Source organism: Lutra lutra, chromosome 4 (assembly GCF_902655055.1).
Source record: "Lutra lutra chromosome 4, mLutLut1.2, whole genome shotgun sequence".
Taxonomy (NCBI): Eukaryota; Metazoa; Chordata; class Mammalia; order Carnivora; family Mustelidae; genus Lutra; species Lutra lutra.
The window spans coordinates 50,612,192-50,630,054 of record NC_062281.1 but is presented as its reverse complement, the minus strand read 5'-3'; the positions used below and the strand labels follow the sequence as shown (position 1 = coordinate 50,630,054).

The 17,863-nt window shown below is 38.8% G+C and overlaps 1 protein-coding gene across 2 annotated transcripts in view; it reads left to right on the top strand.

The window, feature by feature from the left end:
• The window catches only part of E2F5 (E2F transcription factor 5), a 28,491-nt gene that overhangs the window by 4,171 nt on the left and 6,457 nt on the right, over positions 1 to 17,863 (top strand). For both annotated transcript variants that reach the window (XM_047726932.1, XM_047726931.1), the window contains exons 2-4: positions 14,944 to 15,053; positions 16,017 to 16,178; positions 17,661 to 17,704. In XM_047726932.1, coding sequence (XP_047582888.1) covers positions 14,944 to 15,053; positions 16,017 to 16,178; positions 17,661 to 17,704 — 316 coding nt within the window. The remainder of the gene's footprint in view (positions 1 to 14,943; positions 15,054 to 16,016; positions 16,179 to 17,660; positions 17,705 to 17,863) is intronic.

The window sequence follows — 17,863 nt, the reverse complement described above, 5'->3', positions numbered from 1 at the left end:
TTTAGGGCATAAAAATTCTCAGGACAATTTAGGGCTTAAAAATTCTCAGGACAATTTCACTTTTGAATGTATACCCCGAAGATTTAGAAACAAGGTCTTAAACAGATAATTGTATACCCCATATTCATAGCATTATTCACAAGAGCCAAAAGATAGAAGCAATACAAGTGTCTATCAACAGATGAATAAGTAAAGAAAATGTGATCTGTACCTACAATGGAAGATTATGCAGCCTTAAAAAGGAAGGAAATTCTCACATATGCTACAACATAGATGAATCTTGAAGACATGCTAGTTACAAAAAGATAAATACTATATGATTCCACTTACATGAAGTAACTAGAGTAGTCACATTCATAGAGACAAGATAGAAGAGTGATTGCCTGGGACTAGGGGGAAGGGGAGAATGGGAAGTTGTTTCATAGTTCAACATGTTAGGGCTGTACTGTGTCCTCTCAAAATCCATATGTTGAAGCCTTAAACCTCTGTACTTCAGAACATGACTGTATTTGGAGATAGGGCCTTTAAAGAGATGCTGTAGTTAGAATGAAGTCATTGGGATAGGCACTAATCCAATCAGACTGGTGTCCCTAGAAGAAGGGAAATTTAGACACACAGATGCAAGGATACATTCCCCCCAGAGAAAAACCCATGTGAGGACACAACGAAAGGGTGACCGTCTGCCAGCCAAGGGGAGAGGCCTCTCAAGAAACCACACTTGCCAACTTGATCTTGATCTTGGACTTGATCTTGATCTTGATCTTGGACTCCTAGCCTCCAAAACTGTAAGAAAATAAATTTCTGTTGTTTAAGCCACCCAGTCTGTGGTCTTTTGTTACGGCAGTCCCAGAAAACTAACAGAATGGGTATAGAATTTGCCACATGAGGAGGGTTGCATGTCAGTGTGAATGTACTGAGTTGTACACTTAAAAATGGTTCAGATGATTAATTTTATGTCATGCGTATTTTACTAAAATTAAAGAAACATACAAAACAGCAACACGAGATACTATGACATACCTGTTAGAATGGCAAAGTAACACAGAACACTAGCGATACTGAATGCTGGCGAGAATGTGGAACAACAGGAACTCTCGTTCATTCCTGGTGGGAATGTACAATGGTATAGCCACATTGGAAGTCTGGCAGTTTTTAGAAAACTGAACATATTCTTACTGTATGATTCAGCAATCACACTGCTTGGCATTTACCCAAATGAGCTGGGAACTTAGGTCTACCCTCACATGAATGTGTGTAGCCGCTTTATTTGTAATTGCCAAAACCTGGAACACCCAAGATGTCCTTTGGTAGGTAAATGGATAAATAAACTGGCCCATTCAGAGAATGGAGTACTATTCAGTGCTTTAAAAAACAGACAAACAAACAAACAAAACAACAAGCCCTGAAAAGACATGGAAGAACTTTAAATGTATATTACTGAGTGCAAGAAACTGATATGAAAAGGCTACCTACTGTATCACTCTGAGTATATGGCATCCTGGAAAAGGCAAGACTGTGCAGACACTAAAAGCCCAGTGGTTGCCAGAAGTGAGAGGGCAGAGCACAGAGAATTCTTAGTGAATGTATTGTGTATGGCACTGTAATAGTGGACACATGTCATTACACATTTGTCAACACCCATAGAACATACAACACCAAGAAGGCACCCTCATATAAACTATGGACCAACAGTGATAATGACATGTCAGTGTAGGCTCATCAGTTTAAACCAATGTCCCACTCCGGTGAGGGATGCTGATAGAGGGGGCAGCTCTGCATGTGTGGGAGCAGGGGTGTAGGGGAACTCTGGACTTTCTGCTCAGTTTTGCTATGAACCTAAAACTGCTCTAAAAAAATAAAATCATTCATATGCACATAGAAAGCTGATCTGGACACATCTATTCCGGCATCTCATTATTCAACATGAATACAAGATGCTTGGCTAAGTGGAAAAAAATTCTCAGGAGACTAAAGCTCTACAACACTAATAAAACTTATTATTATTAGCTAGTACCAAATGACTGACAACTATGCCTGATGTTTACTTGTATGAACTTATTTAATCCTTAGAACAAACGTATAAAAGAAAGATTATATCATTTTGCTAATAGAAAAGTGAGGTGAAAGGAGGTGTCATGACAGTCAATATCCCTGTCCAATGTTGGACATAAAGCTTCCTTTAAAAAAAAAAAAAATTGGGTTATCTGGTTCACTCTGTCGGTGGAGCACATGACTCTTGATCTCAGGGTTATGAGTTCCAGACCCACATCTGGTGTAGAGCTTATTTTTAAAAAATATCCACAGTGAGTGACATACAAGTCCAGGTAGCTTGATACAGCAGTGATGCCTTGAACCACCATGCCAAGCATATAACTATGTTATTTAAAGTTTAAAGGTAACTATTAGCAGGCCAGAAACACTTTGAACTGCTATCTCATTTTAAGGCGGCAAAATAGCACAGCTTAAGTCAATGAAAAAGAACAAAAGGTAACATCATGAAAGCATGACACACAAAATACATCAAATGAGTGATAATTGGAAACTGGGTGTTTTCTGTATTACATAGAGAGTGTATGTAATACATGTGAATGTATTCAATTCCTTTTTCTTTTTAATAAAGTTTATTTTTATTTTTACTTTTTTTTTGAGAGAACGTGACAGTGGGTGGAGGGGAAGGGCAGAGGGAGAGGGAGAGAGGGAATCCCAAGCAGGCTCCATGGGGCCCAATACAGGGCTTGATCTTAAGACTCTGAGACCGTGACCTGAGCAGAAATCAGGGTCAGATACTTAACTCACTGGAGCCACCCAGGTGCCCCTTTAATAAAGTTGTTTAGATGAAAAAGAATTCAGGCATTTGTTGCTAACAAGAAACTTGCCAATAAAGGTCTCAAAAGGTTTATGGTCTACCAGGCAAAAAGAAAGAGAAAAGAAATTTGGAATGAAAGTAATAGTTTTCAGATAAAGTCTACTTTAATATCAAGAGTAGTAAATGGTAGGGGCACCTGGGTGGCTCAGTGGGTTAAAGCCTCTGCCTTCAGCTTGGGTCATGATCCCGGGGTCCTGGGATCCTGCATCGGGCTCTCTGCTCTGCAGGGAGCTTGCTTCCTCCTCTCTCTCTGCCTGCCTCTCTGCCTACCTGTGATCTGTCTGTCAAATAAATAAATAAAATCTTTAAAAAGTAGTAAATGGTATAAATTGGTGTTTTGGAGAATAATATCACAATCCAAGGATGTATTATAAAAGTCAAGCTGACTGAAGGAATGAAATATTTGAATAGGATTGTCTGTTGATATGGATCAGGCATATATTTGGGTGTGTGAATTGTATTATGCTGTTTATTTAATATAGTAAATATATTTTCTAAAGAATTTATTTTTTTGTCACAGAGAGAGAGGCATAAGTAGGGAGAGCAGCAGGCAGAACAGACATCGGGAGAAGCAGGCTTCCCACTGAGGGAGCCCGATGCAGGCTGAAGGCAGACGCTTAAACGACTGAGCCATCTGGGTGTCCCTAAGACAGTAAATATTTTTTTTCCTTTTTAAAATTTTATTTATTTATTTGACAGAGAGCGACACAGGGAGAGACGGAACACAAGCATGGGGAGCGGGAGAGGGAGAAGCAGGCTTCTCACTGAGTGGGGAGCCAGATGTGGGGCTCAATCTTAGGACCCTGGGATCATGACCTGAGCCAAAGGCACTCGCTTAATGACTGAGCCGCCCAAGTGCCCCAATAGTAACTATTTTTTATAAATACATTGTTTTTTAAGATTTTGTCAGTTAAAACTGGATTTTCCCAATTATTCTTTCTTTATACATTAAACTTAATATGTTTGTGGAAGGGAGGATTTTTTTCTGATTCATTTTTTTAAACTTAAAGTATAATTATTGAGGTAACATACAAATAGTAGAAAGCTCAGAAATAGATTAATATATTCTAGAATAAAAACTACCCAGTATGCCATCTCCAAAAGAGAACCGCTCTCTTCCATTTTCAATATGTCTTCAATTTGTTCCGCATTTTTATAGCTGAAATCAGACTTTTATCTTTCCCAATTGTAAACATAATTTGTGATGGCCTTACAAGTTACATCCATCCCATTCGTCAGAATTAACCTTTCTCATAGACAGGTATGTAAGTCGCTTCTAGGTTTTTTCCCATCTCGTTCAACAAATATGAGTTAACCATTGTGTGCCTCAGCCCCTTGATTTAGTAGACTGTAGCTTACGGCTGTAGAGGAAAGTCAGGGACATGGGCAGTTGTACACTTCTTACGCTATAAGTTGGGTTCGGAACCACCTACTGATCTGTGGGGATTGGTGATGGGAGAGCCACTGAAGCAGGGAATAGGTGGCAGCTGAACGGGGCACTGATGGACTCAGCAAGCAGATGACATTGATATATGGAAGAATTGTAGAATTTAAGGTCGTGTTGCTCCTCTACTTAGAACAACATCCAAACACCTACAAGACTTTACCTCCTCGGGCCCTCCTTCCTCTGATGAGGTCCAGGCCCACTCTTCTGGCATGCTCACGTGCCCTCTCTTCTCTGTCTTCAGGCTGTCAAACACACAGGCTTTTCCCTCTGCTGGAGAACATTTCTACACAAATACACAGTCATTTGGCCACTTCTCTAAACCGTCTGGTCTCAGTTTAACTATTTTCTCATCTGAGATGCTGTAATAGTGGAATAACCACCCCTGTCGCACCAATTAATGTCTCGAATTGCAGAAGATTCCAGACTTTGGTATCCGTTGGATTTAGCAACAGGTCCAGAAAACATTTTTGGCATTTAGACATTTTGAATTATTTCTGCTTGGGATAATCTGCACTAAACAATTGCTAGATCAAGGGATAATAAACATTTTTAAGGCCTTTGATGAACATTGCCAAATTGCTTTACAAAAAGATAGTAATTTATACTCCCACTAGCAGCATGCAGTCATGACCAGCCGCCTTACCACATCAAAAGCAGCATAGTGTAGTGGTCAAAAACATGCAGCCTGGGGTTATGTCCCGACTTTACCATGTTCAGTGGACCTGAGCAACTTACCAAGGCTCAGTTTCCTTTTGCAAAAATGCAAACAACAATACCTACCTTATATAATTATTATAGGAGTTGCTAAAGTGAGTTTAAAGCATTTAAACAGGGGTGCCTGAGTTGCTCAGTCAATTGAGCGGTTGCCTTTGGCTCAGGTCATGATCCTAGGGTCCTGGGATCAAGCCCTGCATGGGGTTCTCTGCTCAGCGCGGGGGGGGGGGGGGGGGGGTGTCTGCTTCTCCTCTTCCTCCGCTTTTAACTCCTGCTTGTGCGCTCTCTCTCTCCCTCTCTCAAGTAAATGAATAAAATCTTAAAATAAAATAACGCGCTTAAACAGTGCTTGGTACATAGTAAGTGCTCTACTGGTGTTTGTTAGACAAATGATAGAGAGATAGGTGCTTATTAGATAAATAATAGATTAGATAGATAAGAATAGTGCATATTTAGATGTTTTCATATTTTGTGAATTTGAATGGTAATGAATAACTATTTTTTTACCATATATATGTATATATACATGTATATATACACACTAAAATGCTCACATTCTAAGGGCACAGTTCATTGGTTTTGACAAATGCTTCTACCTGTAACCACCACAGCCAGATGAAAATCTTCGCCCCAGTTTTAATTCTCTGTGCCTCCTCCCAGGCAGTCCCTAGCTTCACCCCAGCCCCACTAACCATTAGTCTGCTTTCTTGAATTAAAATGGTCTTTATAGGTCTTTTCATGTCAGGGAACTCACAGTTTGTGCTCTGTTTAGTTTCTCTCACTCATGATGTTTTGAGATTCACCTGTGTTGTTGTGTATAACAGTAGTTCATTCCTTTCTCTCCCCACATGGTATCTCGTTTTATGATATACTGCACTTTGCTTATCCATTCCACCTGCCACTTCCAATTTTGGGCTGTCATGACTAGGTACAAGTCTTTGTGTGGATATATTTTTTCATTGTTTTTGTTTGCATTCATTTGATTATTCCTTCCATACTCATTAAAAGTTTGAAATTTTTTTCAAGAATGTTAACAATTTTTTGGTGTAATTTCATTTTTTGTCCATATTTTAATTTGTGTTCTTCATGCTTATATCAGTTTTAATTATTGGGATAGTCAACTAATTTTTCATTTATTCTATTGAGTCAACATTTAGAAGTACCCTGTGAAGGAAGTTTATGACATTTTGTTGTATAAACATGTGCATGAGTGTGTGTGTGTGTGTGTGTGTGTGTGTTTGAGAAAGAGATGCCTTGGTAAGTTTGAAGGATTTTAATCAGTTTTCCTAATAGGCTGTTGGTCAAAGTTATGAAGGAAGCTAACATGAAAGTTGTATGTAACTCCGTCAGATTTGATATTCACTATAATCCCTTGAGATTTTTTTTTAGATTTATTTAGAAGTCCACATCTGACTCGAATATTCTTGAATATGACAAATTCTAGTGTCCTGAAAACCATTGTTGATTCCTTATGTTAATGAGATTTTGTCCATAGCTGAGTTTTCTGATTAACTGAGAATTTATATCAATTAATAACATTCTTTTTAAAAAAATTTGTTGTTACAAGTCATTACATTTTTTTAAAGATTTAAATTTTTTTTTTAGATTTATGTATTTATTTGAGAGAGAGAGAGAGAGTGCATAAGCACACAGAGGGAGAGGCAGAAGTAGATTCCCTGCTGAGCCAGGAGCCCAGTGCAGGGCTTGATCCCAGAATGGTGGGATCATGACCTGAGCTGAAGGCAGATGCTTAACTGACTGAGCCACCCAGATGCCCCTAAGATTTTAAATTTTTAAGTAATCTCTACACCCAGCGTGGGGCTTAAACTCAGCCCGGGATCAGGAGTTGCATGCTCCACTGACTGAGCCAGGCAGGCACCCCAATAACATTGTTTCTTATTTAAAAAAATTTCATGACTTTTGTTTGAAAAATTTTCAGAATGCATTGCACAAGTCTATGTCTTCTTATACTGAAAACACTGTGAGGACTTTACTTTTTTGGTCACTGAAGATAGTCATGATGAATAGTATTTTTTTGTATTTTTTGGAGATGATAACTTCAAGCTATCTTTTAAAAAAGATTTTATTTATTTATTTGAGAGCATGCATATGCATGAGCAAGAGTGGGGGTGGGTGGGAGCAGAGGGAGAGGGAGAAGCAGGCTCCTTGCTGAGTGGGGAGCCCAACATGGGGCTCTTTCCCAGGACCCAGGGATCAAGATCCTAGTCAAGGGCAGATCCTTAACTGACTGAACCACACAGGCGCCCTGTCTCAAGGCTTTTCTCTATTGGACTGCTGTCTTGTCCAGTGGCCTCAGCTTTGTCTGCTTGTGAGTTTTTGTCCTTTATGTAGTTTCTTGTCCCTTGATTGCTCTGAGGTGCCTCCCTACTGTACCAGATGGCACTTCAGTTCTCCCGTAGACATTGAAATTAAATAGCCCACCTGTTTGGAATCCTATAAAAGAAGTAAGTAGGATCCAAATGGAGTGAATGTTTTGAGTAGTTAAATACACCTTTTTAAAAAAATCTATTTTTGCTCTTCAGAAGCCTTTTTTCCTACTTCATTGAGCTTGACTGTCTTCCAAAGGGTTAAAGTTAATGACTTAGTGAGATAGGTAGGGAAGTTCTATTATGTTCCATGATACACCTTCCAAGAACAAAATTTTCTTATTACTTTAGGGGAGAAATTGGATCGATAATGGTGATAATAGCTACCATAACTGTGATGTCTACCATGTGCCAGGCACTCTTCTAAGTGTTTCAGATCTACTCTTTTAATCCTCACGATAACAACATCTTAACAGTCATACAGATCAGGAAATTGAGGCACAGAGAGGCTAAATAACTTGCCCCGGGTCACAAAGTTAGTAAGTCAGGCCCATCCCAGAGACCGTGCCTCTCACTTCTATGCTGGTCACCCGCCAGATGGCATAAAATATGCAGAGGCAAACCCAAGTGGTGGAAGAGCAGATAGATGCACATGATTTTGCTCTTGTTTTAAAAAGTTAGTACTTAAACGAGAATTTTCAAAGCAGTTGAAGACTTGAACAAGCAATCTGGAGTTTGTAATTTATAGCTTTCAGTTTTTCAGTGGGTTTTTCCTACTTAAACAGATACTTCATCAAACATCTTCTTTTTTCTTTTGAATAATCTTTGGAGACGTGAGAAAAACAATAAAACAAGTTTCTTTATAAAAGTTTATGGGGGGGCGGGAGGGGCCCCGGGGAGGGGGCCCCTGGGTGGCTCAGTCGTTAAGTGTCTGACTTTGGCTCAGGTCATGATCCCAGGGTCCTGGGATTGAGTCCTGCATCGGGCTCCCTGCTTGGTGGGAAGCCTGCTTCTCCCTCCCCTTCTGCCCCTCCCACCTGCTCATGCTCTCTCTTTTACTCTCAAATAAATCACTAAAATCTTTTAAAAAATAAATAAAAAATAAAACCTTATTCAGGATTTAAAAGGCTCAAGCCTCTAGTTATAAAATAAGATGTGGGAATACAGAGTATAACTGGGGAATATAGTTAATATGTAACAACTTTGTGTGGTGACAGTAGCTAGACTTAACATGGTAATCACAACATATATAAATGTTGAATCGCTAAGTGGTACACCAGAAACTAGTAAGTTATTGTATGTCAACTATCCTGCAATAAAAACAAGTTAAATATTAGTACAAGTTTAAAACTTATGCATTTCAAAAATGTTGGTACGTATATATCAATATCATATTTACAAATGGCAGTTAGGGGTAGCAAAAGCACTGGAGATTTTTTAAGAGGAATTTTTTGGGGGCTGTATACTGACTAGGAATTAAAACACTGTGTACTTAGTGCTGCTTCTTGAGGGAGGCCTTTGTATCCATAAGGTTACTTCTTTATTTTTGGTATTTAATTTCCTTATTGATTTAATGTCCCCTGCAGCCCCATTGAAAGCACATAGCCCTTCTTGCAGGAACTTTCTTTTTTGTCTCCACCTTAAGTAATCTCTCTTTTTTTCAACCTCTTATAACAATTTATCTCTACAGTATGGGACTGTTCCCATTTTTATACCGCACTCTCGAACACAAGGTGTTACCCACGGCGTTAGACATGTATACAATTCTGTTCTAAGTTCTAGTGGTGCTTAAATTGCTTATTAAGTGCAATTTTGTTAGCTTGGGAATTTTGACGGCACACCACACTTATTTAAAATCTTGAAATTATAGAGCCCATTTGAAAAGGTTTTGCCACAAACTTATTTCATGACTATATCATTACTGTCAAATTCCATTTGATTATCCATTAGCTTTATGAGTCTGTGTTCTATAAAATGAGGAGAATTGTACCTACTTAACAAAATGGTGTGAGCATTAAATTAGATGATACTCTTTGGAAGATCCTATTACATAGCTATCCTATTACTGGCTTATAAATGATTCTTCTTAGCTGTGATTTGAAATCAGACTTTCTGGAAGTTAATTACCTTTAACTGTATTTGAAATTAGCTAATAATCAGTCCAAACCTTATCATAAGGGAGATCAACAGAAAACACCACATGGCACAGTTGAAAATAAATTCACTCGGTTTTAAAAAGTTTTTAAGATATTTTATGGGCACCCCGGGGGCGTCAGTTGGGTTTTCACCTTATTGTCAGCATCCTATCATCTGCATGTGTGTGCATGTGTGTATATAACTAACCGACTTGATATAGTGTTTCCCTGGCACCTTTTCTACTTTTGGATTCTGGCCCCACAGACTGTAGTGTTGGTTTCTGAAGCACAGTAGCTGAAACACTGAGTACACATGTGTTAACAGTCAGGGTCCTGGAAGAGAGTCAAGTACCTGGTTTGCAGATGGAGAACCTGAAAGACGGGATGTTTCCCATAGTCATTGTCGGTCTGTGAGCGCATTTGAATGCAACATCGTGCTCCATCAGAAGAACATTGTTGAACAAATGGGCTGCAGCTAATCTTAACTCAAATAAACCTGCCGCATAATCTCTCTCCCTCCCCCAGAGTTGACACTGGGTCTTATAGGACTCAATTGTTAAAGTGAAGGGGTGGGTCCACGAAATTCTTAGAGCTTTTATTAGCACTTTTATGCAATCTCTCTCAGTTCTCCCGAGTTATCTTCCCACCTCTAAAAAAGCATCCCACGCTTTACTTTTGTTTGCAATTGGTGATGTATTTTTAGAAAAGGGATTACTGTTTGGAGGGGAGATGCATATCTTACAGATGGTTGTTTATTTTCTCCCCAGTTGAGTTGGTTTCGTACATATAGATGTTTCCTTTGTGTTTTATAGGTCAAATCTATAATAGTAAATGGAACCTTTTAAAGTAAATTTGATACATGCACAGGTGTGTTTATTCAGTAGCCATGTGGCAGCATGGGGTGACGATGTACCCATTTTACTCTCTGGCCTGCCCCTCATCAGGACCCAGGCTGTTCTCCAGGGCTGGAGAAAAGTGCACACTGATGCTCATGGGTCTCAGTTTAAATTCACTCAGTTTAAATAAACTAACTGCGAGAGAACTAATATTGGGTCAGCATTCCTTCTACAGTACTTACTCTTACTCTCCTAGATGTGTATTTCATCTTTCTTCTTTCTTCTAAACCATTAACCATACCCTCCCCTCTTCACTACCCACCGCCACCAACCTCCACTTTTGAGAACATAGAAAGCAACCAGAAGGAAATGTCTGAGCTCTCCCCCTCCTTTGTCTATTATCATACCTACATCCACCCAGCACTCAGCTGGAATGCAGTTATTAATATGCCTTGTTGTTCTTATCTAAGGCTAATCATCAGCTCATCTGATTCACATTCTCTCTTGCCTATCTACCGTGGTCCCTTCTCTTTCCCACATGGTTAATTATCCCTCTTCCGTTACTGGATGGGTTTTTACCAGCATAACTTACAGTGTTGAATTAGCTCCCATCTTTAAAAGAAAAGAGAAAGGAAGAGGAATAAAAACTTCCTGGAGGGATCCCATAACCCCCTACAGCCACTACCACATTCTCTGTTCCTCTTTGCAATAGAACTCTTCAAAAGAGTTGTCTGCTGGAGCTTTCCTTCTACTCTTTGTTGGAATCTCTCCATTAAGGCTTTGACTCCATTACTCTGCCAAGACAGCTCTGACCAAGATCACCAGTGACTTGCCAAAGTCAAATCCATGATCAGGTCTCACTGCTCGTCTGACTCACCCCGATAGCAGTACCTGACCTGGTCACTCTTTCTTACACTCTTCCCTTGGTTTCCAAGACTCTGCTCTTTCTAGTTCTCTTACTTCAGTAGCAAGTTGCCCCTTACTTCCCAGATCTTTAATACTGGTGTACCCTGGGGTCTGCCCTTAGACATCTTCTCTTTCTATTCTTACCTCCTTAGGTGAATCCAGTGGGTTCCATCCTGTGACCTAAAATGTCTATTTACTGGTGACTACTGAAATTGTATCTCTAGCTTGGACTTCTCTGCTAACCCACACACTCTCATGTCCAGTGGTCTTCTGAACTTCTCCCCTTGGAGGTCAAATTATCCAAAGCCACGTTCCTGATTTCTCATGCCTCAAACCTGTTCTTCCACGGTCTTCCTCACCTATAGTTGCTCATGTCAACAACTGTGGAGTTGACTCTCCCAGATCTACTCCTTGCTATACCTTTGGAATATAACCTGAATCACACCATTTCTCAAACCTCCAAAGACACCCCTTCATTCCAAGGCACTACCATCTCTTAATGGATTATTGCCATTGCTTTCTCCCTAGCCTCTTTTTTTCTACCCAGAATAGCCAGAGAGAACATTGTAAAGCAGGGCATCAAATCAGCATGTGCTTAAAGCCCTCTGGTGGCTTTCCATTTCACAGGGAGTAAGAGCTGAAGTCTTTACAATGGCCTGCAACATCCCAGTGACCAGGCCCCTTGCTATCCAGTGTTACCATCTTTAGCTATCTGTCTCTCACTCCCCCTTCTTCCCTCCTGTCTTGTCTCCCTCCTTCCCATCCCCCACCCCCCTCTTTTTCTCACTGTTCTCCCTCCCACTCACTGTTCTGGCCATCCTGGTAAGCATATTCCCACTTCAGAGCCTTTGCACTCCTTCCTCCTCTTTGAGGGCAGGGACTTTGTTCTGTTACTACTCTATCCATAAGACACAGACAAGCCTGGCACATCATAGATGCTAAACAAATGAAGGATGATGGTGGTGAGGCAGTGTATGATTCTGTTGAGTATGAGGTCTTGAATTACTTATGAAACTTTAAGAATTCACACAACTTTTTGAAACACTACATAAAATGTGATAGGTCTGTACATACACAAACTCTAAATCTCATCCACAATCTGGGATTTCAACCTGTGTTTGATGATGAGGCTGTTACTTTCCAGCATTGACGTGTTCATTATGTAGCAGACAGTTGTGCTAAGATTATCTAGTTTAATCCCCACAATTCAGATATGTTACCATTGCATTTTATAAAAAAGGAAATGAGGCTTCATGAGTCTGAGACCAGCTGAAGATAGGAAGTGGCGGTGCTGGGACTGGATCCCTGTGTGGCGAACTCCAGAACCTAACATCCAAAAAATGACGGGGCTGCTGAAATAAAACACCTGGAGAGGCTTTTTAAGTGAAAATGTTCTGCACATGCTGGTCATTTATGTGTTTATATACTTAAATAGAAAAGTATTTAAGAAATAACATTTAGTTTTGGAAATATAGGACTAAAATTTGTAATGTTAAACAGTAATGAATTATAAACGAGATGATAAACCTTAAAAATTTTTTGATCTAAAATTGAGCCTTGATGGCTCTTTGGCTGAAGACCTTGGAGAGTTCTTGCAGTCTGGTTCACACAAAAAGTCCTAATACCCTAACTGGCAAGCTGTTGCTATGGTTTTGAAGGCTTCTGTGTGTGAGTACATAGATACGGATAACTTAGAGCCGGTTTGAAGTGCTCTGGGTCACTTCTCAAGAAGGCCTCTTCGGAGGGAAGTGAGAGATGAATCCTCAGCTTCAGATTTTTACAGTTAACTTGGCAGGAGATTATTGCTCTTTAGAAAAACAGCCTCAAACTCAAGCAAGTTTATGAAGGTCAGTAAAACAGGAAGGAAATTGCTAAGGACAAGGGAAGAGGAGATCAATGAAACCATGCCTAGTCCTACTTTTAATGTTCTGGTTCAGTAGAAGAGATGGAACTGAACTAGTCAGAAAAGCCTCGGTTTCTGGTTCTTCATTCTTTCCGCCACATCTTACTTATTTTCCTGGTCCACTGATTGAGGCATGAATCCCCTTCCTGAAGGCCTGAATGATTAATCGGACAGTGGTAACTTGGTATTTTGGTAGGACAATAAATGAATTGATAGAATCAACATAAACAAACAAACAAAAAAATAAAAGGCCAAGTGACTGACAAGTTTTGAGAGTCTACCCTGCTAGGCACTACAAGTACAACATCATGTACAATAACTATCATTTGTTCACCCATTCTAACATGACTTTAGCCCTCAGATGTCCCACTTTTTTATGCTGGAAGAAATGCTAAGAATCAGTCCTCATGCCAAACAGTATCTTTTTAAGCTATAATGATTCTTGGTTATTTAAAGCAGAGTTTGCCTTCCTCCTTTTTTTTCTGATTTATTGGAAACTAATCATTTAGGCTGTGAATTGTATCAGACAGAACCTATATGCATGAATAACTTATTTCAGCAGTATCAAAATCAATAGTCATTGGATTTGCTACAAAGCAGAACCTCTGTATTTCAATTTACAATATATTTTGCCACATCTCAAATAAATTCTGTATAAAAAAAGAATCAATATTAAATGCCTGTGAAGTTGGTTACACTTGCTCCTGTAGAAAGAAGGTCCAGATTGTAAACAATATGCTGTCCCAGATTGTGTGTGTGTGTATGTGTGTGTGTGTGTATGGCCTGTGTTTTTAAAGAATCAAGAAAGTAGTGATGGCTAGGGAAAGCTGGTAACCAATTACATGAAACTAAATTCTGTTCATAATGTGCTAACTTTTGTTAAGGACATAAATGTGTTTTTTCTTTACTACAATGACTCTTACCACATGACTCCATGTTCAAGATAGGTAATTGTCTAATTCACCCTGAAAAAGAGCTGTAGGATAACCTCTTTTTTAAGGTTCTATCTATGCCATTGGAGAAAAGCTCATAAATATGAGTGGTAACCAATTAGAGAAACAGTATAGCATTCTTGCACTTATTCATAACATGGTAGCATGAAATATTTTTGTTGACCTTACTTTTGAGTCAGACTGCAAAGCTTTTGTATTATATTTGCTGGCACCACAACTTTATGCTATAGATTTTTGATTTATTGTTGATTTTATACTTTGTGTTGGTATGGCATGAGTCACTCTTCCATTTTCGTTGTGAGATTAAAAAATGTAGATAGTATATTTCGGTACTACAAGTGTATGTATAATTTAGAATCCCTCCCCCCCACCCTGCCAAGTCTCTAGACTTAATTATTAACAGGTTGCTGAGATACAATTTTTCCAAAGTTTCAAAAAACAATTAAGGCTGTTTTTAGACAAGACTGTCTATGAACAGAGAAATGAAATAGGAAGTGACATGGGTAGACCATTAGTACTCGCCCTCAGGACTAGTCCATAACGTGACATGAAGTATTCTTAATTGTGTTCTTTTATTTCTGTGGGCTTTATGTCATGACCCTTCATATATTTTTTCCTCCACTCTAACATCTGCTAGCTTTTAAATGGGATAATTTCTTTGGTATTTGCAATGTTTGAGAGATGCTTTGAACATACCCACCTATTGTTCCCAAGCAACTGACCAGGTCAAATTTGGGATTGGGCTCTCATGCTGTGAACTTATTAATCAACCCTTTTTGGCTTTAAAATATGAATTGTCCCTTATCTCATTGTCCTTTGTCTCCCCCTCTCCCCCCACTCTCCTCTTTAAAAACAGGCTGCAGATACTTTGGCTGTGAGACAAAAAAGAAGAATTTACGATATCACCAATGTCTTGGAGGGAATTGACCTGATTGAGAAAAAGTCAAAAAATAGCATACAATGGAAGTAAGTTTGTACTGGGTACAAACCAGTACCCTACTCTAAAACCTTTGTTTTTCTTCCTAACACTCCGGAAAATCTGCACTTTCTACTGTTTAGCTCTCCTAAATCTTCTCTCTTGGCCCTCTAGTCTCACCAGGCCCCTTGTCTTTCCCCAGACCCAGCTCTGGGCCTCTGCAAATGGCACTCCTCTATTGGCACACTCCCTTACTCTGTCCACTGTTTGATTTATACTCTGAACATTGAAATCTTACTTTCTTCCTCAGGCTACTCATTTGGAATACAGTGTATACTGCATTGTATTATTAATCCCTCTCTGCCCAAGTGTTCAGGGGCTTAACTAATATCAACTCCTTAAGAACAGGAACTATGTCCTGTGTATAGAATATGTACCTTATATATGGTAGTTGATTGAAATGTGTATTGTCATTTGTTAGCTGTTGTATGGTTTCATGTTCGAATGTAAAAAATATTTTCTGTTCTGCAGATTTGTCCTCTTTGGCCTTAGTTTTTGGTTTTGTTTTAAAGCCAGAATCTCACCAAAATATTAAAAGGTCGTAATTTATTTTACCAGCATCTTAGTCTGTCATGACACTTCCAGGTGGGACTGTTTAGCTTTGACATCCTTTTGATGCCAGTTGCCAGCCTGGCCTTTCAGATGACAAACACCATTCTAGAACATACCGATAACTTTTTTTGGACTTTATAAAAATTTTCATTTTTCTGTGTGGCAAAAGCATTGAGAATTTTTATAATTTGATTGTTCTTGCCAATAAATTTTCTAAGCAAATATATTCAGAGGTATGATGTTTAGATTGTCTAAGGATTTTAATGCTTGCTTTTTTAGGCGATTATAAAGATTTTTTGTCTTGAAAAATTACTAATTAAGTCAGTGTTTATTACTATAAAAATTAAGTGATATTAACCTGGGCCTGATACTGGCATTATTAATTCTTGTATGTTTTTAAGAGGTGTAGGTGCTGGCTGTAATACTAAAGAAGTCATAGACAGATTAAGATATCTTAAAGCTGAAATTGAAGATCTGGAAGTGAAGGAAAGAGAACTTGATCAGCAGAAGTTGTGGCTACAGCAAAGCATCAAAAATGTGATGGACGACTCCATTAATAATAGATATCCTTTTAAATAAGTTACCCATAGGGACGTAGAGTTTGTATTTATGTATTATCCAGTCTGAAGATCAGTTACTTTATTGTAGTGTTTTGAAAAGTTTTGTAAGTGAATATAGCATTTTAATTTTACAAAGTCATTCTAGTAATTTATACTGATATTTGAAAAGTTTTTACCTCTTAAAGTATATAATACATCTGTTAACATTATTCATTTGTTGTATTGAGAAAAAAAAGTTTATCCACTTTCAGTCTACCATTGATAGGATGCAATATGCTAGCTAAAGTGGGGTTAGGGGGGTCTCTGAATATTAGAAGTCATTGTTAAATGCATAGGTATATTTAAATAATTATGCTCAGTGTTTTGAAGTAGCAAAAATTCAGTAACTCTCAAAGTTTTGAAAAATTAATTTTGGCTTGAAAATAAAATATCATGGGCCTGCAATCAATCCAGGATACTTTCTACCTAATATTAACTCAAAGATAGTACATGCTTGAGGTTGGGGACGAAGGCTTATGTGTTTATCATATTATGTGGGGGAAAAATTAGTGATATACTTCATGTGTTGCTTAAAAATCACTTTTCTCTCAAATAGCAATGATTCTCTTGATTTGTAAACTTGCCTCCACTCTTAGGGAATCTTTTAGTGGCATTTATCTTCTACCACCTCTTAGGAATTTTTGACTAATGTATACAATTAATTTTTTTTAAGATTTTTTTTTATTTATTTGACAGAGAGATCACAGGTAGGCAGAGAGGCAGGCAGAGAGAAAGAGGGAAGCAGGCTCCTTGCTGAACAGAGAGCCTGATGCGGGGCTTGATCCTAGGACCCCAAGATCATGACCTGAGCCGAAGGCAGAGGCTTAACCCACTGAACCACTGAGGCACCCCTATACAATTAATTTTTTATGTGTTTTGTAATTTGTTGAATAAGTCCATGATCTCATTTGCTATTTCCTTTCTACGGATCAAAGCTCCTTAACAGTTTGATAACAATGGGATTTTCAAGCTGTGCCTGATGGAGCCCCAAAATACAGAAACCACTGAATTAGTTGATCTTGGACTTTGCTGCACTGCATTCCAAGAATTTGGCCATTCCCATTCCCTAAACCATGACCCAGGGAGATTCTCAGTTTGGTCACTCTCCACTGCTAATGGCATCCTTTTCCCTACCAATACCTTTCCCTACAGAAGCTGTCTGTCTCCATGAGCAATATGCACTGTTTTTCATCTTTCTCTTAAAAGGCCCTCAGATGTCCCAGAAGATCAAAAGTGATTTCTTCTCGAAGCAAAGGATGGGCACTCCTCTTTCGACCTTTGTCTTTGCCTTTCCAAACTGAAGACTTTTTTTTTTTTTTTAATCTTCGCATATGTGGCAGCACCTTTATGCATTTGGTCATTTTGTTTTGGCCTGCAGATTTATTATCTTAACTTAAATGCCTAGACCATGGTATACATATTGTTCCTTAATTCTTATGACAGTACATTTTCCTATGTAACTCACGAAGACATCTGTAATTGCTTTAATGGTAAGTACCATTAGTCAGTTTGTTCTAACATTCCTCCTCTGATCGACGTATTTAGTGTAGAGTGATTCAGCTTTCCGCAGGCACTCACCCGAGGTCGTTATTTTCAGGAACTGTGGACATTTTATGTCACCCTACAGTGCTCTGTAGGTACAGGCTGCT